Source organism: Colobus angolensis, unplaced genomic scaffold (genome assembly GCF_000951035.1).
Source record: "Colobus angolensis palliatus isolate OR3802 unplaced genomic scaffold, Cang.pa_1.0 Scaffold12, whole genome shotgun sequence".
Taxonomy (NCBI): Eukaryota; Metazoa; Chordata; class Mammalia; order Primates; family Cercopithecidae; genus Colobus; species Colobus angolensis.
In genome coordinates, this window is record NW_012113141.1 from 10,394,939 (window position 1) to 10,416,957 (window position 22,019).

At 38.9% G+C, this 22,019-nt stretch overlaps 1 protein-coding gene and 1 long non-coding RNA gene across 17 annotated transcripts in view; one reads left to right on the plus strand and one right to left on the minus strand.

Moving 5' to 3' along the window:
* The window catches only part of KCNMA1 (potassium channel, calcium activated large conductance subfamily M alpha, member 1), a 762,545-nt gene that overhangs the window by 10,694 nt on the left and 729,832 nt on the right, over window positions 1-22,019 (minus strand). For all 16 annotated transcript variants that reach the window (XM_011928774.1, XM_011928767.1, XM_011928759.1 and 13 more), the window contains 3 exons: window positions 20,506-20,636; window positions 3,696-3,890; window positions 1,631-1,749 (listed from right to left, as the gene is read on the minus strand). In XM_011928774.1, coding sequence (XP_011784164.1) covers window positions 1,631-1,749; window positions 3,696-3,890; window positions 20,506-20,636 — 445 coding nt within the window. The remainder of the gene's footprint in view (window positions 1-1,630; window positions 1,750-3,695; window positions 3,891-20,505; window positions 20,637-22,019) is intronic.
* Window positions 240-22,019, plus strand: part of LOC105502267 — an 88,494-nt gene continuing 66,714 nt past the window's right edge. The window contains exons 1-2 of the long non-coding RNA XR_001000310.1: window positions 240-478; window positions 12,485-12,703. This is a non-coding gene — a long non-coding RNA (uncharacterized LOC105502267). The remainder of the gene's footprint in view (window positions 479-12,484; window positions 12,704-22,019) is intronic.

A 22,019-nucleotide genomic window follows, 5' to 3' on the forward strand; every position in this document is an offset into this window, starting at 1 on the left:
TTTCTATACAAGGTCAAAGTCACTTCCAAGTAGCCCAGCCTCAGGAGGTTTCATGAAGTGTGATGCAACTTTCACTCCAGAATTTTTGGACAATCCCAGATATACATCACAAGATCTTTGTTTACTATTACAGAGTGTCTCCTTAGACTATATTCTTGCTTTTAAAATCTATTTTGGTGGGAGAATTTGGAATTTGGAATTTACGTGGAAGAATCTAAGAACCCTGCCTACTTATCAGCACTACTTTGTTGTTCTTCACAATGAGTTGGAGCTTTCTTTGGTCAACAGCAAATGTGACTAAGATGATCACCCTGTTTCATTTAGAGCAGCGGATCACAAAGTGTGGTCCTCAGGCCACACAGCTCGGCATCACCTAGGAACTAGGAAATGCAAGTTCTTAAGCAACCCCACCCAGACCTACTGAATTGGAAGTGCTGAGGATGGGGTCCAGCAATCTGTGGTTGAACAAGCTCTGCAGGTGAGTTTCATGCTGGCTAAATTTTGAGAACCCACTGGTCTATAGCAATTGTTCTCAATTCTGGCTATACATTATAATCCCTGGGTATTATATATAAAATTTTTATATATTTTAAAATATATATATGATTTTTTTCTTCCTTCCAGACCAGTTAAATTAGAGTAATCAGAATATTTTTTAAAAGCTCCCCAGGTGATTTTACTATGCAATCAGGGATGAGAAACACTTGTTTCTGCAGCACTGTTGCCTTGGGTATATTATGCAAACTCACTGATCTTGGTAATTCTAGGATGTACTTTTAATTTTTGCCTGCTATGAATTTATTTTAATGCATATGAGGAAAATATAATTAGCACATCTAAACTGTTATTTTTTCTGCTTGAGGTGATAATATACAATTGTCTCAAAAATAAATATATAAAAGTAAAAAAGTGAGTCAATTTAAAATATATGAAGTAAAAATATAGGATTCTAAGATATGGCAGAAGAACCACTTGTCTTAGGGCCGGGTGTGGTGACTCGCACCTGTAAGCCCAGCACTTTGGGAGGCCGAGGTGGGTGGATCACTTGAGGTGAGGAGTTTGAGACCAGCCTGGCCAACATGGTGAAGCCTTGTCTCTACTAAAAACACAAAAATTAGCTGGGTGTAGTGGTGTGTGCCTGTAATCCCAGCTACTCAGGAGGCTAAGGCAGGAGAATCGCTTGAACCCAGGAGGCAGAGGTTGCAGTGAGCCAAGATTGCACCACTGCACTCCAGCCTGGGCGACAGAGCAAGACTCCATCTCAAAAAAAAAAAAAAAAAAAAACTTATCTTAAACACTAGCAATGTGAAATGATATATCTCTATATTAGATACCAACAGATGTTATCCTAGTAGCTGGAGTTTGGGAGAGATGTTTGTATTCAGACTTTTGTAATTGGGTGATGGAATTATTCTATTAATACAAAACTTGAATTATTACCAAAATGTCTTTACATCCACTATTAGTAATTATAGAAAAATGCTTCCCATCACCTCCAAACTCAGTGCCACATTTAATATGGGCAGGGTAATTTGCAAGTTGGGGAGATGTATACAGACCTTTGCCTTTACAGTAGGGGATTATTGTTTCTGTGATTAGGTGGGAGGGCAGAGTTGATACCAATACTCACCTCTTTGTGCACTGACTGGGGGTGCTGAGGTGGGCATCTCTCAACCGGTAAATTCCAAAACAAAGCATATTATATGTTTTCAGAGCTTTGCAGAACAGATCACCATAACAACCACCATCCTGGGAGACAGCAACAGAACAGAGAGAAACATCCTTTTTATTTGCCTGAAAATCAAGGGCCAGCAGGGAAAAGGGTCTTTTCATCAAAGCTTGTTTTGGTGTCTCCCAAGTTGGAGGGTCCATGTGCCAAGGGACGGCAGTGGAAGAAGTCAACATGGTTAGCAGACTACAGACAATATGTGTGATTTTTAGGGATCAGGTAACAATGGGGCTTTCCTCTGGTGTCTCTCCAGTTTTCCACCTGTAGCAATGGGGTTTGAAAGCTCTAAGGAGATAATGCTTCTCCCTCACTTGAAGTGAAAGTGTAAAGCTTGACGGTCTCAGATGCATGCTCAGGTGAGGAGATGAACCCTTCTCTGCAAAATGGTGATTATGTTCAGCCCCAGCTCAGCTGTAACCACTGTGATAGGATCGTGTTGTCAAAACTGCCTGAGTGATAATGAAAACCACAGCGAGGAGGAGGACCCCACCAGGTCCTATGGTGACAGACTCTTTCAGGTAAGGACCCTGTGAAAAGCACAATTTACAGACCTCAGAGATGGCAAGGGTGGAAGAGAATGTGTTTCCCCAGGAGCCAGGGGCCTGCAGGCTGAATAACTGGGATTCACAGTTCTGATCAATTCACAGCGACCTTCCCAGGGTCTGGGGCCTGATGCAGAAAGTGAAAGCAAATGCATCCACTTGGAAATGCTGGCTTCAGCAGCCAGGTGGCTTCAGGTAGATGTTAACAGTATTACATGAAGGGCACTGGGCACTGCGGGATGGCTTCACTGGGAATAAAATGACTGTCTTCCTCCTTCCAATCACTGGAATTCTCATATTGGTCTCATACTAAAGAACACAGATGGGACCAAAGCTTACCATTATCTAAAGTCTTTATCCTAATCAAGTGCATCAATAAGTAAATGATAGGTATAAAGAGCCACTAGCTATGAAACTTCCCTTTCAAAAAAAGCCTAGTCTCACATAGGTCCCAGCCCATAATCAAACTAAAATATGGGGCAAGTATGCAGCATTGTTTCAGAAAAAAACAGAGACAGATCCTTTCCTTGGCTCCTTTTCCACTATTTAGTCTTTCTGGGTGACACTATTGTTTGTGTAACAGGTTTATCAGTTTCTATGAATATGGCTGCATCTCTTAAATGCATCTGTGGGGTTGAGCTGGGAATAAGGGCAAAGACACTACACTTCTGTCACAGTGCCTACGCTAGGCAGGTGCATGGAATCAGAAGGGAGATGCTGGCCACTTCTGTCACAGGGAGGACCCGAGGGAATATGACTGGGTCCAATCTCAGAAATTACAAGGTCTAGTTTTGAATGACAGGCATTAAAGGATCCACATGAGATTCTGTTTGTTTGACTGGTGTATCTGGATACATCTGACGACTGACCACCCTGGTGCTTTGAAAACCACCAGTGCCTGGGTCACACTCACACATAAAATCTAAGAAACCTGCAGGATGAGGCTGGCCACATCCATGCTATTAATGTATAGTTGGGTTGAGTATCCCTAAGCTATGCTAAGAGCCTGAGGAAATATTTCCCAACCTTGGCTGCATGCTGGAATCACCTGCTGCCTCCCATCTCGTGCAGAGGATACGTGAAGAGAACACCAAGGAGTGAGAAAGCCCACAGGCTCTGAAGCCAGGATGCCTTGGTGCAAATTCCCAATAGGTCCAGTGCTCATTCTCTCTGGGCCTCAGTTGACTTAGAAGGTGTGATACTAGAACTTACATCAAAGGGTTGCTATGAAGATTAAAATGAATGACTTATGCATAGAACAAAGTGCCTGATACAGAGTAAACCATAAATATCACCTCTTACAGTTATCTACAATAGGAAGGAGAAAAGACAGATGCCTAGCTTGTCACATCTGACACCACGTTCTTCAGGATCAAGCTTTTCCCAAACAGCAAGCTCAGGTGACCATGGTGCTGTGGACTCACCCCTAAGTCTGCAAATGGCCCATCGAGCAGAGCTAACTGGGCCACGCGGCAGCGGTCCCTATTGGCCAGTGTCTGCGGGGTGCTGTAGCCACCTCTAAGGGCGTTCTCCTCAGCAATCAGAGCTTCCAGCTCTGGTGTGGCTCCTCCGGTCACCAGGGTCCGTATCAGGGTGAGGATATTGTCATTGAAGTATGTCTGGGGAAGGAGAGAAAGTGGGGGGAAAGTCCTTTAAGCAAACACCCTAAAGTCATGACAGCCGACATCCAAATTACAACTTTTCTTGGTATCTCCTGTTTAAAGTTCTGGCCTGTCTCTTCAAATAATTTTATGTGGGAAGTGAAAAGACAGCAGCCTCCAATTATTCCATTATTTTCTCTCCTGCTTGGCTCTGCCATGACAGCCTGACTTAAAAAACCCAGTTCAGGGGATTTTTAGTAAAGAGCTCAAATCTGAATAATTAGTGTTTACCATAATTGGTTTTAGTAGGGATACAAATATTGCCTCCCCCTCCTCAAGTCTACATGTCTACTATGAGACTCTGGACACATGTAATAAAATGCAGCCTGCCCTAGCTGCTAACCCAAGCAGCATTGTCTCTGAGGTCCTGTCACCCATGTGCCAGGAAGCTTCATCCCCATGACAGTGGCAAAACCTTTCATTAATGCCGCACGCTCAACAATTTATCACATGCATTGATAACTGTCTAACCCAGAAATCTTGATCAATTAAATATGCCAGATAAATTTATGACAAGGTGAATGTCCTGGTAAGCGTACTTTGGCTTTTGTTTTCTAAAATAACCTCAGTAGTCTGAGGCAAATATCACTTATTAAAGAAGTTTCCCTCTAAGTGTACATTTGTGTCACATCTGAAACATAACAGATCTGTCAGGAACAAAACAATGGGAGTTTAAAAAAAATTAATAGGATGTCAAGTAAAGGAGCTTTAAAAGATATTTGTCACCAGCCTAATTTGAGAAATTTTCAGGTAAGGGTGTGCATTCCATTTTCCTATGTAAGTAGAAATCAAGCAGGCTAAAAAACTCAAATCAAAGTTTGCCTGTGGCTTTTGAGGATGTACTTTGGAAAGAGGTAAGGAAAGATGCAATTGTACCTCAGCAACTTCTTAGAGAGTTTATCTGGCAAGGCATAGTAGGGAACAAACCAAGTAAGGGTGAGCTCAAGTTCCCATCCCAGGTTTGCTAACTAGTTCTATGTCTTGGAGGTTGCCTAGTCATTCTGGGCTCTGATTTTTCTCATCTGTAAAATAAGTGCAGTCACTAAAACCAAATTTATATTCACAGAATTCCATGAGGACTTCTGAATTAAGATGATAGTTGCTAGTGGGGCTGGATTCACATTCCTTATTGAAATACTTACAAAAACACCCCAATGTGACACAAAATTCCAACTGCAAAAGAAACTAGGAATGTTATTGATAGCCTGCCAGACCCTAAAGGAAATTTATGCTCAGGGTTAAGAGATGCCCATAGGCACAGAAGCAGGAAAAGGATACTTAAAGTAGGATATATTGCTGGAGAGGTTATGGGAACCAGGGATCTAGAGTTGGGCTGAGGGTTTTATGCTGACTTTGTCTCTCAGAAGCTGTGTGACTTTGGAAAGTTGTTTAACATTTTTGTGCCTCCATTTTGTGATCTGTAAAATGTAATAATAGAGTGCTGCATGGCTCTATGACCTACCCATGAAGCACTTAGAAACATGTTTGGTGCACAGGAAGCAATGATAAACATTTTGGCCTCATATCAGAGACATGAGGTCTTTGCCTCATGAGGGGAACAGTCAAACCCATTCCCAACCTTCCTTTGACTTTTTAATCGGTTTTTTTTTCTTTGAGGGGTGGGGAACTCAAGGCTTTAAAAGCCAAGCAAGGGATTTTAAACTCAATGTGGTAGAAAATGGGAGGTCAGCCAAGTATGGTGGTGCACACCTGTAATCCCAGAACTTTGGGAGGCCAAGGTGGGAGGATCACTTGAGGTCAGGAGTTGGGACCAGGTTGGCCAACGTGGTGAAACCTAATCTCTACTGAAAAAAAAAAAAAAAAAAAAAATAGCTAGGCATGGTGGTGGGCACCTATAATCCCAGATCCCGGGAGGCTGAGGCCGGAGAATTGCTTGAAACCAGGCGGCAGAGGTTGCAGTAAGCTGAGATCATGCCACTGCACCCCAGCCTGGGTGACAGAGTGAGATTCTGTCTCAGAAAAATAATGAATAAAATACTTAGAAATAAATGTACCCAAGGAGGAACAAGGCTGGTATACTGAAAACTACAAAAAAATTACTGAAAGAAATTAAAGAAGACCTAAATAAATGGAAAGACATCCCATGTTCATGGATTGGAAGACTTGATTTATTAAGATGGAATACTACCCCAATTTCCAGATTTTATGTAATGCCTATCAAAATCATGAAGTCCATTTTTTTTGTAAAAATGGAAAAATTGACCCTAAAATGGCAACAGATCCAAAATAGCCAAAGCAATCCTACAGTCTTGTAAAAGAAAGACAAAGTTGGAAGATTCATACTTCCTGGTTTCAAAACATACTACAAGACTACAGTAATCAAGATAGCATAGTAGTGGCATAGGATAGACCTATAGACCAATGGAAAATAATTGAAAATCCAGAAATAAACTCATTCAGTTATGATCAATTAATTTCAGTGTGGGTGCCAAGACCATTCAATGGAAAAATTAGTCTTTTAAACAAATGGCATAGCAACAACTGGGTATCCACACACAGAAGAATAAAGCGGGACCTATACCTTACACTATATGCAAAAATTAACTGAAAAGGGGTCAAAGATCTAAATGTAAAAAGCAGAAACTGCAAAATGCTTAGAAGAAAATATAGGAGTAAATCTTTATGACCTTTGATTTGGCAATAGTTTCTTAGACATGACACAAAAAGCATAAACTACAAAAAGAACAGATTAAATTGGACTTCATAAAAATTTAAAAAATGTTTGTGCTTTGAAGGACACTATCCAAAAGGTGAAAAAAACAACCTACAAAATGAGAGAACATGTTCGCAAATCATATATCTGATAAGGGTCTAATAATATTCAGTATTAAAAAGCCTTTTATAACTCAACAAAAAAAGATAATCCAAGTTTTTAAATGGGCAGAAGACTTAAACATTTCTCCAAAAAGATATAAAAATGATTAATAAACTTATACAAAGAGGCTCAACAGCTCTAGTCATCAGAGAAATGCAAATCAAAACCACAATGAGATATCATTTTACACCTACTAGAATAGCTGTAATAAAAAAGACAGATGATAATAACAATAATTGGTGAGAATAAGGAGAAACCAGAACTCTCACACACTGCTGGTGGGAATGTAAAGTGATACAGTCACTTTGGAAAACAGCGAGGCAGTTCCTCGTATGTTTGAACATTGTGTTGCTATATGACCCAGAAATTCCACTCTTATAGTATATACCCAAGATAAATAAAAATATGTGTCCACATGAAAACGTGTACACAGATGTCTATAGCAGCATTATTCATAATACCCAAAGGGTGAAAATAACCCAAATTTCCATCAACTAATGAATGCATACACAAAATGTATTATATCCATGCAATGAGTATTATTCGGCCACAAAAAGAAGTGATGTAATGATACATGCTACAACACATGTATGAACCTTGAAAACATTGTACTGAGAGTCCATTTATATAAATTATCCAGAATAGGCACATCTACAGAAATAATGAGTAGATTAGTGGTGACTTAGGGCTGGTGGGGTGGTGAGTAGAGTTGTAGGGGAGGGGAGGATAACTAAAATACAAAGTTTCTTTTTGATGCCACGAACATGTTCTAAAATTGACTGTAGTGATGGCTGTACATGTCTGTGAATATGCTAAAAAAAAAACCCACTGAATCATACACTTTAAATGGATGAGTTGGATGGTATGTTGTGTTTCATTTTTTAAAAAGAAATAGTTAGAAGATAACTAAATTTGCAATGGCCAACTTTTTAATCTAAGAAGTCATAAATATTAGAGCTGAAAATTACACACACACACACACACACACACACACAATTAGTGATATGGAAGTAAAACTAGGAAGTTCTAAGCTAAATAGAGAAAGATATAGGGATTTTTAAAAATAAGAGTGCTGATTGATATTGAGAAAAAGACAACAGAGGTCAAGTGATAAATAGTAAGTATTTACAAATCAAAATTGTAAACAAAATGCAAGCATGTAAAACAAGCAAACAAACAAATACAAATAACCTGTCCTGAGCTGGGAAATGAATCTAGGATGCAGATCAAAAGCATTTACCAACTTAATGTGGCCAATTCCTAGACCTGTACTCGGTGAATATTTGAATTTAAAATATTAAATGGAGAATAAAAATGACCTAAAACAATGCTGTAAGAAATACAAGTATAAAATGAGGCTAGCATGAAGCTTCTCTAGAAGATGTAAGAGGAATGTCAAAGGAATTTTAGCAGGACACATTTGTTCCAAAAATTCTAGATATAGCTAAATTGCCAATAATTTGTGAAGGCAAATGAAATATTTTTTGACTCTTTGCATATATAAGCATTGATTTAATTTTTTTAAATACTCAGAACAAAAATTAGCTTCCTTAAAGATAATTTTAAACTCTTAATAACTAAAATATGAGCAAATTTAGTTTACTGGTAAAATATATTTAAACAGAATTGTAAAATATTGTTGTACATATTACAAAATGGAATGCAAATGTCAAAACTAATTATTAAAAAAAGACAAAAATTAGCTATTAATATAGTATTGCTAAAATTATGTTTTAAAGTCAGAAAAATGAGATGAAACAGAGACGATGATGGAAGTAAAGGCATGAAAATTGCCTGATCTTATACAAGGAGGAATCAAGAACCATTAAATTTTTCCAGACAATAATACTTAGAAAATACATCTGTAGAATGGCTGGTAACAACTAACTAGAGTTAAAAATAGAAGGGAGAGTTTACACTAAAGAAAATAAGCATACAAAATATAGTCCACATACCAAAAGATGGATCATAAAACACATAATTATGATAGAAGCATGTAAAAAACATAATGCAAGACTATAGTATCTTATGTTATATAACTAAACATAAATGAGCTAAATGATCCTATAAAATGGCAAAGATTCTCAGACTTGTTCAAATGCCAAAATCAAAATCAAACTCTGATATCTTTAAAAGAGACAAAGGGAAGAAAAAAGTATACTTCAAAGAAAAATTTTAAACTATTCTGTTAGATGAGTTAACTTTATATTCATAGTTAACACTCACAAAAGCTCTAACTTTTTATGGACAAATATTATAACTGAAATATAGAAAGCAAAACTAATTAGAATTACACTAGAATAAATTTGAACTAAGGGTAATATGTGAAATATTCCCACTATCACTGATTTTAAGTTTTACAGGTCAAATAGATCAAAAGATAAGAAAATTGAGGATATAATCAGCTTGATTTAGTCTATTTTTGCTAAACTTTTTAACAACAATTACAAAAAAAAAAGATCAATGGCCAAAACCACCATATCTAAATACATATAACAGAGTATAAGCTGTATAATCTACATTTTAAAAATTAAATACAATGTAATAGAAGCAAAAGTAAATATTCCAGAACTTCAAAAAAAGTTTTGTTAAGTATCCTGTAACTACTAGGTCAAGATGGAAATCAAACTTAGGATACAGAATATTTTAAAATTAAAGAATATTTGAGAATGACATATAAAAATATGTCTTGAGGCCAATGCTATAGAGACAAATTCAGAGCCTTTAATGCTATTATTAAATACAACAGCATTATCGTAAGTAAAATTAAGTATTAAAAGAATTCTTTTTTTAAATAAAAGCAGGATGAAAAGTGCCAGTTAATTAAATAGCTAGAGGATATTTAGTGAATTGTTAAATTCAAGAAATAGTCCTTGAAAAAACAAGGAAACATGACAATATAACTGAAAAAACACAAATAGAAATAAGGAGAATAAAATGTCAGATACATAAGAGAATTAACACTATTATTCCAGATACTCTCTTTAATACCAATCACTGGACATGAATAAGAATCGCTATTGTTTTTAGGCAAAAAGCAAAGTAGTAATCATCTGAGGAGACAGAGGAGAGTATTAGGAAAAAAGTAAAATTCCATGTTCCTTAACATGTAAATGGGCCATTTAATGTCATTTTTTTTCTAGTAAAATTGTTGTTTGATATATGCCTAATTACAGATTTGAATTGGACTTTTTAAAACTTGATAAAATTATGCTAAATTTCCCCTGGAAAGAGTCATACAAAATTGTCCTCTAATGTAGTATAGTAAATTTTAAAGACTTCCTAACCAAATATTGTAGACAAAGTGAAAAATTAGAAGGTCAACCAGAATGGATTTATGAGAACCATAGCTTAGTAGTTATAAGACTTTAATACAAAAGTTGGCAAATCTGGCTCTCGGGCCAATTTTTCTCTGTCATCCATTATTTTTTTTAAATAAGGTTTTGTTGGGGCCTAGGCATGTCCATTTGTTTATGTATTGTCTAGAGCTGCTTTGGTGCTAACAAACTCAGAGTTAAATAGTTGTAACAGAGACTATGTGGCCCTCGAAGGCTGAAAATATTTACCATCTGGCTCTTTACAAGAAAGTTTGCTGAGCCATTCCTTAGTATAATATGCAAAGCACTACATACCATGGGGAAGGGATTTTACTCAATGAATGATTTGGGGGAACTGGCTCTCTGATGAAAAGTTTTCGACAATATGGTAATGATGAAACAATGGTTCCTTGGCATGACTCACATTGTACAGACATGAATATTATGCTTTCAGATAATATTTAATGGCATGGTAATAATTATATAACACCAAAATGTTTTTTAAAAGTAGGATCCCCAAAACACCATGAATCACAATTCGTGTTAAAAATGCATACCTGCAAAACTATTGGCTAGGGAAATTAACTCTTTCTGTATTTAAAATTTAATTTTATGAGTACCCACTTTTAAATATTGAATCTTTATGGTACTGGGTTTTAAGTTTTAATATGATTTTTAATTGGCTTTTTTGTAATAATGATTCCTTTTAATGTTTTCAATTATCAAATGTTGATAAAATGTAGAGATCATTTTTATTATTAAACTTTATAATATACACTGTTTCATAATATAACAAATCATGCACTTATTACTTTTTAAATTGTTATTTTTTAAATATAAAACTTCAATGTTTAATGGAAAACTATCAGAAAAATGATATCCTGTTTATTATTATGGTCACTCATTTTTATTTCCACCATAAGGTGTTACAAAAAGTACACAATGCTCTGATTTGGGGATTTCCACAGGGAAAAATAACACATAACTGAACAGATAGACAAATTTATACGAATGTAACTGTAAGTAGTACATAAACGTTCTACTTAGTAGTTAACTCTTAGTGATATAATTTTGTTTTTTTCCTATAATTTTATTTTATATATTTTCTGCTGTGAAAATATATTTAATTTAAATTTCTGTAAAAAAGAAAGTAAATGTTACAAAATAGTTAAAGGCAAAACATGTAGCCACAAACAAAAATATAGCAAACTGTTTAATCTCAAGATGCTTGATAGTTCTCATGTTCAGCACGCACTTTTTACGCATAAAAGCTATGAATTCACTATATAAAATATGTATTTACATCATTACATACAAATTAAAAACTGATACGCTTCAAAACTATCATAAACACAATTAAAGGGCCTCCTAGGAAAAATAACAATCAGCACTTGCCATAACGCATGAGATGGCTCAGTATGATGAGAGTGTAGAATGGTAAAATTGTTTCTTGGAGATATCACGACAATATGTATCAAGAAATTTTAAAATGTCCATGTATGTTTTAAAAAAAACCAGTACATTTGCCTCAATGTAATAAGTTGCTACTTGTTCAAAGATTTAAGTACAATAATTTTTATTATAGGATTAATCATTACTATAACAAAAATTTTAAAAAGCTAAATAGCCAACAATTTAGTGATAAATAGATTCTGGAGCATCCACAGAATGGAGTCTCATAAAGTCCTATGGAGGCTCTGCAAATCATGACACCAAAGAAAATAATAAAATACTCTGGATAAAATATTAACTGAAAAAGGAAAAAATAACCAACCTATAACATGAGATATTTCTGTATTTATCTATCCATTTAGAAGGAAAGACACCAAAATATTAACCATGCTTGTCCTTGGTGTTAGAAACATAGGCCATTTATATTTTCTTCTTTATATGTTTTCTTTTTCTTTTTATATGTTTTTTCTTTATATGTCTTCTTTTATATGTTTCAGTGCTTTCCAAATTTTCATCAAGAAATATGAATAACTATTCTAATAAAAACACAGTTTTTTTTAAACGAAGGGCACTATAGTTTATCCACTGCAATGATAAGTCTAGAAGATCAGCCCGGGAGGTTATTGTTTTGTCAAATCTTTGGGATTTGACCCTAACATGGTCCCAATTCTGTGTTGAAATCAGTTATACCTAAATCTTTTTGATCAGTCACTGACATTTATTGAGCACCTACTTATCGTTGGGCCTTCGTTTAGCCTGAAATTGTGTGAAAGTCAAAGAGTGCATGATTTTTAGAATTGCTCATCAACAGGTACAATTTCAAAGTCAGTCCCAGGGTTTCACAGGTGTCTGAACAACTCTGGGACCACTCATATCTCTGAGCATAATTGTCTGCTCTCTGAGCTGGCACTGCATCCCAGATGGCTCTCCTTGATTTTTCCATGCAGGCATCCAGGAGCAGAGCTGTGGGGCAGCAGAATCTGTGATGACAGACAATGATGATGTATTTTTGCCAGCAGATGCTCTTGTTCCTGTTTTGATACCCCAATATTTGGATGCAGAGAAGGACTCTGAGCATTGCTGACGGGTGTGCTCTGCACGCCTATCTCTTCGGGATCTGAATAATTTGGTGGAAAGACAATGACTTCCCTGGAAAAGGGTGTCAAGTCAGTCATATCGGAGGGTGGAAATTTCTTTATGTGATGGGAATGAGGGTTGGGGGAGGCACTTCACGGAGCATTCAGCAGTCTGCAATTAAACATCACTCCGGGGCTTTCTGCATAGGTGATGGTTGTTTCTGCATCATGGAGCAAACCAGGTGCTAGAACTTCAAATGCCAATTACCAAAGGCGCTTCCTGTGGAGGAAACCTCTCTACAACTCACCTGACCCAGAAGGCACACATATTTTTCTGGGTTAACATAAATGCTAGAATTGAAGAAATACAAAATTCTAAAGGCAGGATTGTGACATGTAGGTGAGATCCTTTGCCTCCTAAGCTCTTGTCCTGCCAGTCTTTTCTGTGCCTTACCATGAAACCTGTGCTAGAAGTCTTCTGGGAAGCTCTTACATATGGCAGGGTTAGTCTTCAGGGATGCTTCAGGCAGAGACCTTCTCAATGGCTATCCTTGCGTCACATGGGCATTGGGGAGCATAAGACAGCTGAGTTAGGGTCCTGTTCAGAGCCTAGAATCAGGCGACCTGTACAGTCTAAGGAATACAGGAGTCCCTCTTCCCACTGCCAAGGACAAGTTTCCAAACCTGACTAGTGAAGCCCTTCTTCTGATTAAGGCAACATGGCCCCCTGGTTATGAGTACAGACCTCCAAATCCAATTAGTGTGGCTTTTAATACCTACTTTGCTATCCAATAGCCACAACAATGAAAATGTTGCCTAACTTTTCTCTGCCTCGAATTCCTCATCCATAAAACAGGGATGAAAAAACAAAACAAAACAAAAATTTATAGAGTTAAATGAGAGTATGTGTGAAACTTCTGATAGACAAAGCATACTTAAAAAATGGGAGTTTATCAAAAGAACCATCAACTAGCAATGCAACCAATTTAGACAATTCCCTCTCCCGGTGTCTCTGCGTTCTGATTCTAATCTCTGAGAGTTGGCTCAGAACACAAGGGTGGCCCGCTTGGCCTCTAAAGTTCAATGATTCTCAGGTCCTGTAAAAGGACACTGAGGAAACCATGAAATGCCAGGGGAGGGACGGAGGCACTGTCACAGGGAAACCTGAGCCCACAGCGCCATCTAGCCCGCTTGGCCCACGCCCCGCTGCGCCTGCTAGTGTAACCCGCCCGAGCATCCTCCTCTTTTTATTTTTTTAAAGTATAATTACCGGAGCTTATGTTTCACAGTTAATGCTGTCAAGCCTTTTAAACTAATTGGTCTTTTATAGAAAATTTAACTGAAAATTAACACATCTTTTAATAACATTGCCTTAACTTTAATGGCTCTCTGCCTCTCGTTTATAATTGCTCTAAAATTGTCATTTTCCATGTCATAGCTGCCATTTTTTATATTTGCTAGTTTTCATGGTGTAGATTTTTATTTTTAGTATTTTTCTTTTGTGAGGGATGAAAATGATTGGATTTTTTTCCCTATCCCAGGGCTGCCTGGCCTGATGTGACAGCAGTGGTCTGTCCTGACTCTAGCAGGACATACCTCCATGCGCCTGATTGACACCACTGCTAGCTCTTCTGCCTTGGGATGGCCACGGGCCCTCTGTCTCCGTGTGAGCAGTCGAAATGGAGGCTCTTGAGTGGAGTGTAAGAAATAGGGTCATGGAGCAATAAATTGTTTATATAACTAAAATCACATGGCACTAGGTTAGCTTGGACTGATAGAGAACTCAGGCCTCTCCATAACACCAGGTTCAAGGGTTTGGCCCTTAATGAAAGTACAGGAAAGACAGTAAATCATGTGAATCCACATTCCAGATGATCACACCCTCCAGTCTTACTGACATAAGTTCATTTCTGGCAAACAGAGGCCAGCTTTCTGATATTAAAGATGAGAACGTGGAACCATATCTTCTGGGTACCTCTGACTCATCTACCCACTAAGCTCCCAAATATTATCTAAGATGTGTGTTCATGAAAGAGAGAAAGAGAGAGGATAAGTGCACACAAACACATAAATATACATATATGTACATGCATATATACCAACAAAACTGCTTCTTTGTAATTACATGTGATCTTAAGAAATACGTATCTGCTCTGTGAAAGATTTCCATACACCTTTGCCATTCTCCAATTAGCAGAAAGTCATAAGGGGTAACATCATTCCCATTTAACTACTGGGCCCAGCGGGGCCCCAGACAGTAGAAAAGATGTGCAAGGGCTGCCAGTGAGCCAGGACCAGAAGCTACAAGTCCTAATTCATGACCCAGTTTCCCTCCTCCAAGTCACTGCCTTTGTTCTGAAAATATGAATGCACTGGACATGCAAACTCCTGCCCTGGGCATTGTGGTGCAGTGGGCAGAGCAAAGATATACCTGGCATAACTGGCTCACATTGAAATTTCTCTCTAGCTCCTGGGGGGATCCTGCAGCGGGGGTCTCTCTATAGGCTGGCATTCACACTTCTCAATGTATTGTACACTAGTAATGGGGGCCTCTGCTTTTCTCTGCTCTTTCTCTTAACACTGTTATGATATGCTCTTTCTTTATTTTCTAGATTAGGTAGGTGCTGCAACCTAAAGCTTCATGAAATCTTATTTTCTAAAAAAAACGACAACACTCCGAACTTGTATGCATTGAAACTCATTAGCTCTTGTAGTAGGTTTCCTCTTTTTCTCCTCAGAAGGAGGTAGCTCCTCACTGCTTCTTCAATAATGATGGTTCAGTGTGGTTGGTATCTGTTTAGGAAAGGTCCAAGGCTCAAGGGAAATAGACATCATGTGCACAACCTCCTAACTCAGAGGACAAGCAAATGGCCAGAAGACCAAGGATGCTGTCTGACCACAGACATGGTAATGCAGACACGTAAGATTAGAGGCAAAAGGCAGGAGGCTGGTAAGGCCAGGAAAGTGGAATGAACCAAGCAGGGTAGGGACATGAATGAAGCAGACCTGGTGGGATGCAATAGAGAGTAGTGTGGACTATGGCTAAAGGGAGCAGCTGCTCAGCTCAAGCCAATAGCTGCTTTATGGGAATCTGGGACTCCGCTTTCTGACTCTAATTTAAAGAAGGCAGGAACCCAGATTTTATATAAAATCTTATCATTTAAAAATATTGGCAACAAATTCAATTTAAAAATAAAACCTTGAGAAATGCAGAATTTGTCTGTAGGGTGGATGTAGATTGCAACGTGACATTTCGAGACTTCTATTACAGATCTTTTATTAGAAACAAGATATCAAGCCAAGTATGATGCCAATATATTGTGCTATTTCTTTTTCTAAAATGAGTGTATGAGGATGGAGTGTCGCACAAAAAAATAATCAGGGGTTGCACTTCAGGAATCAACTCAGTGATGGGCTCGCTGTCCTAGCCAGCATATCCAGAAACAGTGGCATTAGAAGGATGCTGGTGGCTTTCAGAAGAAGGTGGATCCTCTCACCAAGTCTGAAGTGTCTCATCCCAGACTTAGAACTGGGCCGGATGTGATCTATTGTACTTGGAATATTCAATGTGGCCAGTGGCCTTGCTTTCTTGATTGCTCTCCTGTCTACCACATTCCAACCACAATGGCCTCCAACTGCTTCCTCCAACAAACCAAACCCAGCTTGTCACCACTTTGCAGCTTTGGCCTTTGCAGTGTTCTCTCCTTCTGGCTTTTTCAGTGTCAGCTTCAACGTTACCTCTTAGGATAATTTTACACTGACCACTGAGGGTAAAACAGGTCTCCACATCCATTCAAGCTATTTCATGTTTTTCAAATCAATTATCCTTATGTGACACTTTTCATTTATTCACTTATCTATTTACTCTTAACCCACTAGAATGAAAGCTTAAATAACATGAGGGCAAGGTCTTCATCTTTCTTTTCCACAACTGAATCCCCAGCATGGGGAATCATGCCTGCTGTCCAGTAAGTGCCCAATAAATGTATTGATTATAAACACTAGCAACAATAAATACATACAGAGCTTGTTATGTGCTAAGCACTGCTCTAATTGCTTTACAACCTTTACCCATTTACTCATCTCTGCAACCCTGTGACATGGATACTATTATTATCTTCATTTTAAAGATGAGAAAACTGAGGCACAGAGAGGTTAAGGTTACGCAGCCAGTAAACAGCAGTTCTGGAATCCAGACCTAAGCCATCTGGCTCTTGAGTCCACGTCCAGTATTCACTTTCCAGGGTCCTAGTGGAGCTTAAATTGGGGCTGGGGTTGGGAGAAAGTGATAGTTGGGTGAAAAAGAAATCTGAATACTCATCAGTGAATTTGGTCCCTAAAAACAGAGAGGGTTCCTTTCATCTAGTGTGACTGTGTGCATCAAGATGGTATCATTCTGAAAAATACATTTCTAAGTTGTGATCTTCTTAGAGACACATATCCAAAAGCCTAATTATTCCCTCTCATCCTGTGTTTCTGCAGTTGATTTGTGAGATAAAGCCACAGGGCCATGTCTGTAACATCCTGATCTGTTCCAGGAATGCCTGTGATGAATCAAAATATTATTCTTTTAACAAATGAAGCAGTAAGCAGCAGGAGTTGGGTTATGAAGGACAACATTCAGAGAATGTTTAGACACATGATTAAATGACAATTTGGGAGAAGCGCTAGAAAAAGGAGACTGTCGACACCTGAAGAGATTTGTGTGTGGATGTTGTGAAGTTGCTTATGAGTGAATGCCTGCAATAGAAGTTTGCCTCTGTCTCCTGCTATTTGGAGGAGTCTCACTTTCTCAATTCCTGACAGCCCTTTTTGTTCCTTCTAGTTACTGCCTTGGCACTTGACTAATCTGCTTTTTCATATATTAGGGTTGGAGTAGAATGCAAAGAAATCACAGGTAACATTTTATCAAAACATCTAGATCCAACTGGATTTGTGGACTCAGACCCTACTCAAGACCTCATTACGAAGTTTGTTCATCCTAGACAATGAAAATAAGACCTGGAATAATTTGATAAGCATTTTGATTAATGATCTGAAAAGTTACCATCAATGAGTTACTTAAATATGTCTTGCTTCAACACTTAAACCAAGGGTATTCACATTATTGTCCAAAAGATCCGACAGTGTAGCTAAAGTGCCTCGCACAGTTCTGGACACTTAGTAGATGATGCTCTTGATGATAAATACAATGACAGTTACCAGATTCCTGACACCCTTTTATCCCAGGCTAGAATGCAGAAGACATGCTGCTCTCATACTACTGCATGCAAACATGCCTTACCACACTATCCCAAACATTTTTGCTTGCATTTCAAAGGAGATGGGAGATGGCTTGTTTAAAATTTTCAAATCAATTCACTTTGAATTCTCATTTGAATTTCCAAGAACTGACTACCTACTAATGATATAGATGCTTGTGCAACTCAAATCCAGATGGGCCTCCACCTCCACCCCGTGGCTACCATATGCCCCTTTGTCTGTGTTGAGAAGAAGTTCTCTGGTGCTCAAATTGATTTTATTCCTTGGAACCAGGGCTGGTTTCATGGGTGTTAAGCCTATGTGGTTGCACAGGGTCTGTTCTCAGATGCATCTTTGTTGTTTTGTTTTGTTTGATTTTTTGAGACAGGGTCTCACTCTGCCACCCAGGCTGGAGTGCAGTGGCTCTATATCATCTCACAGCAACCTCCACCTCTCAGGTTCAAGTGATTCTCATGCCTCAGCCTCCCAAGTAGCTGGGATTACAGGTGCGCACCACCACACCCAGCTAATTTTTAAAATATTTTTAGTAGAGACAGGGTTTCGCCATGTTGCTCAGACTGGTCTCAAACTCCTAGGCTCATGTGGTCTGCCCATCTCAGCCTTCTCAAGTGCTGGGATTAGAAGTGTCAGCCACTGCGCCCAGCCCCAAGTCTCTTTTGTTTTAATATTCTGCTGTCACCATTTTGAAATTCTTAATAACCCATGAAAAGTGACCTTGCAAATTATGTAGCCAGTCCTGCTAGAAACATACTGAATATCTGATATGTAGAAACATAAACAATTTTATAAATTTGGAATTAAAAAAAGTTATCAGAGTATTTTGTAGTTCTGAAAAAAAATATTCTACTGTGAATATTTTAACCACCTCTTAGAACAGTCTTCTGAGATCTCTGTAATTAAGAGCAGAACTAAAATAAAAATTTCTAATGAGCTGAATTACCAAAATCTATTTGAAACTGGATTTGAAGAATATGAGGCCTATGACTGAGAATACGGTGTTCCTAGGAATACATCTTACAGCTTCTATCATTCCTTCTGGCTTGCTCAAGGAGTTTGCCCAAACTGAGCCCAACATCACTGGCTGGTAGAAAGGTTAGCCTTGGTATCAGCAGGCCATAAGAAAGATCATCAACCCCAGGAAACCAAGGGGGCCCTTTTCCAAGGACCATTTTATCTCCCTGTTGGCTTGGAAAGCCATGGCATGGCATGAAGCCCAGTCAACCTTAATTCAGATGAATGTCATTTCACAATCACTTTTAAATCCAAAGTTCTGATTTTTAACTAAGATATGCTTGCAGCTGGACAACGTTCAGGCATACAGAATAACCCAAATTAGTCTTAAAAAGCTGTATGTTTTCTTTCCTCAAATAGAGGTCCTTCTGGGACTAGCATTATTTAATGAATAGATGAGACTGGTGCATAATTAGCATATCAGTTGTTTAGCATATTCAGGAGAATAACCTTCAGCGCTTTAAGAAATATATGTGTGTAAAAACTCTGAGTTCTGTTTATGGTTTTAATGTGTTCAGAAAAGCTCTTTTTCATGGATTCTCCAAAGGTCAGTTGTTCTTCAGCCTATGTCTGCATTTTCACAAATGGAGAATTTGAGAACTCCAAAATAAAAAAGCTTTTCTATATAATAAATAAAGATGCTCAGTGGGAAGACTTCATAATACCCAGGCTATGACTCATTCTAAATGTCTACTTCTGCCTTTTGCAGTGAAAGATGGCTCCATTAAGTTGGGACCTATTTTTTAATTGTTATTTGTGTTTTGGTTGCAAACGTGAAAAAAAAAAGCCTGATTGCTAGATGTACGTCAAGTTATAAAAGAAACCAAAGCTGTGTTTGATCCCTCAGCCAGCCCACCCTCCTCTCTCTGCCACTAACTCCTTCCTGCAGCAGATACCCTGCCAGGCCTTGCCTCCATGCCTGGTTCTCTCCCAAGGACTTCGGTCTCAGTGACAGGCCTGGTAGTCACCTTTGACCCACTGTTCTCTCCACCTTCTGCTCATGTTCAATCTCCTCCCACAACAGTCAAGGCAATCCCCTTAAAACATGAACCTGATTATGTGACTCTCCAACTAAAATCCTTCAATGCCTCATTATTAAGAAAAAGTCCAAAACCATGAAAATGGGTTTCAAGGTCCTGCAGGTCTAACCTTGGCCATCCTCCTGCACCCTTGTCTCACCATGGCCCAGCCTCACAGGGTTTCTTTGCCTTCTTTGAGAGCCTCAGGTTCCTCCCTCCACCATCACCAGGTTTTGCATTTGCTCTCTTTCTTCTTCAGGGAATACTCTTCCCCCAAGATCTCCCCTCTTTATGGCTCAAATTTTAGCATAAAATGTACAACTTCCTTGGGGAATCTTTCTGGGATCCCCAAGACCAGGTCAAGTCCTCACCTATATTTCCTCCTAGCCCGCCTTGCCTTCCTTGCACTTGAGGAATTTATAATCAAACGTTTACTTGTGTGATGGTTTTATAATGTGGGTCTCCCCTTCTAGAGTGTGAGCTTCCAGGAGTCTTGCTCTCCACTGTGGCCCCAGTGCAGCCCAGGGCCTCAAAGGTTGGAGGTGCTCCACTGGCACATCCTCCACCCTTGAGTGAGGAGGAGGGAACAGAATAACTCACTGCGCTCATGAGCGAGTCCAGGACACTGACGGCAAACGCTGTCCCGCAGGCAAAGGGCTGCGTGAGGTACAGTTCTGTATCGGGGTCATCATCATCGTCTTGGTCCAAAAACTGAACATTAGTATCATTCACTAGAAAAAGCATAAAATAAGAATTAGTCCTGAAGACCACACACAGGTAGTGAAGCCAGAGGGAGACCAGGCTACTGGTTTAGAAACACTGAAGTCATTGAGAAGGAAACAAAAGCATGGAAGAAGCTGTAGATGGATCTTTGGGTGAGGGGGGGAGTGGGACTCAATGGACTGTTCCTGTGTCACTGTTTAAGTGTCTGAGACCTGGAGAGCAATGAGTTCAAGCAGGCTTGCTCCACGGCAGGCCGCTGGAGCACCAATAGACTGTGCTGGCCAGTCCTTTGGCATAGTTTTAGGATCATGACCTAAAAACACCTTCCAGTGCTTTTTGGTAATGAGGTCCTTTGAGAGATGGACATATTTCAATGATGAGCAGCCATGCTGGGATAGTCATTTTAGCCACAAAGAAAAGAAAGCAGCTTATTGGGAGTAAGGAGCGCTGGAAGGGGAGCACAGCAAAGGCAGATAGCAAGGAATGCACCCACAGGCATAACCCACAGCCTACCCACTGGGATTGGCCTGGGTAGTTCCCCGGGGTCCCAGGCCCTAAATCTAGGTCCACACCCAACAGGCCCTGTTTAATACACATGAAACCCCAGGTGGGACGGATGCCTGGCTGTCTCTTGCTGCTTGCTGACAAGGACTTGCTCTGCATTTTGAATTGCGTGGGGACATCCCATGTTCTCCCTTTCCCCTCCTAAACAGCTCAATCTTTCATGTGCTTGCGTTCAAGCAGATGCAGCATTGGATGCTGTATTTCATTTCCATCTGAGGATTCCTCAAGGACTCCTCCCGCACGCACGTGCAGACTGATTAGTTGTGTCACTCAGATGTCTTTAACTTATTAAAAATTAAATGACAAATTAATTTCCATTCCCATCTTGGCTTCGGAAATTATCAGTTTTGCAGAGCAAGTAATAGGGGAAAAGTCGGTGGGGGGATGGAAGAAGGGGGCACTCACAATTTCTGGAATAATTATTGTGCTTTTAGGAAGAGAACAGATGAGGTTTCCTTTCCCTGATTCCTTTCTAAATGTATCAACAGCTAATTCTGTTTTCTAGAGTTATTGTTTTAATTTTTTAAGCAACTTTCTTGGTAACTCTTCTTTTTAAAAAAAAAAACAAAAGTTTTGTTTATTGTACGAAGCAGAATAAATGATACTAGCATGAAAGGCTAGGCATGGAATTAGTATTTTTAAATGACATCATCTTGTTTCCCTAGAGAAAGATTCTAATGGGGGAAAATCTTGGCCCTGTTCTTCCAAACTTGGTCACATTTGGGTCCCCATTGTTTCAGCAGCAATTGAATTGCAGGCTAGTGGTGAAAGTCCAAAATTCAGGCTCTGACAACTGGGCTTCAGTCCAGCCCGTGCTGCCAACTTCC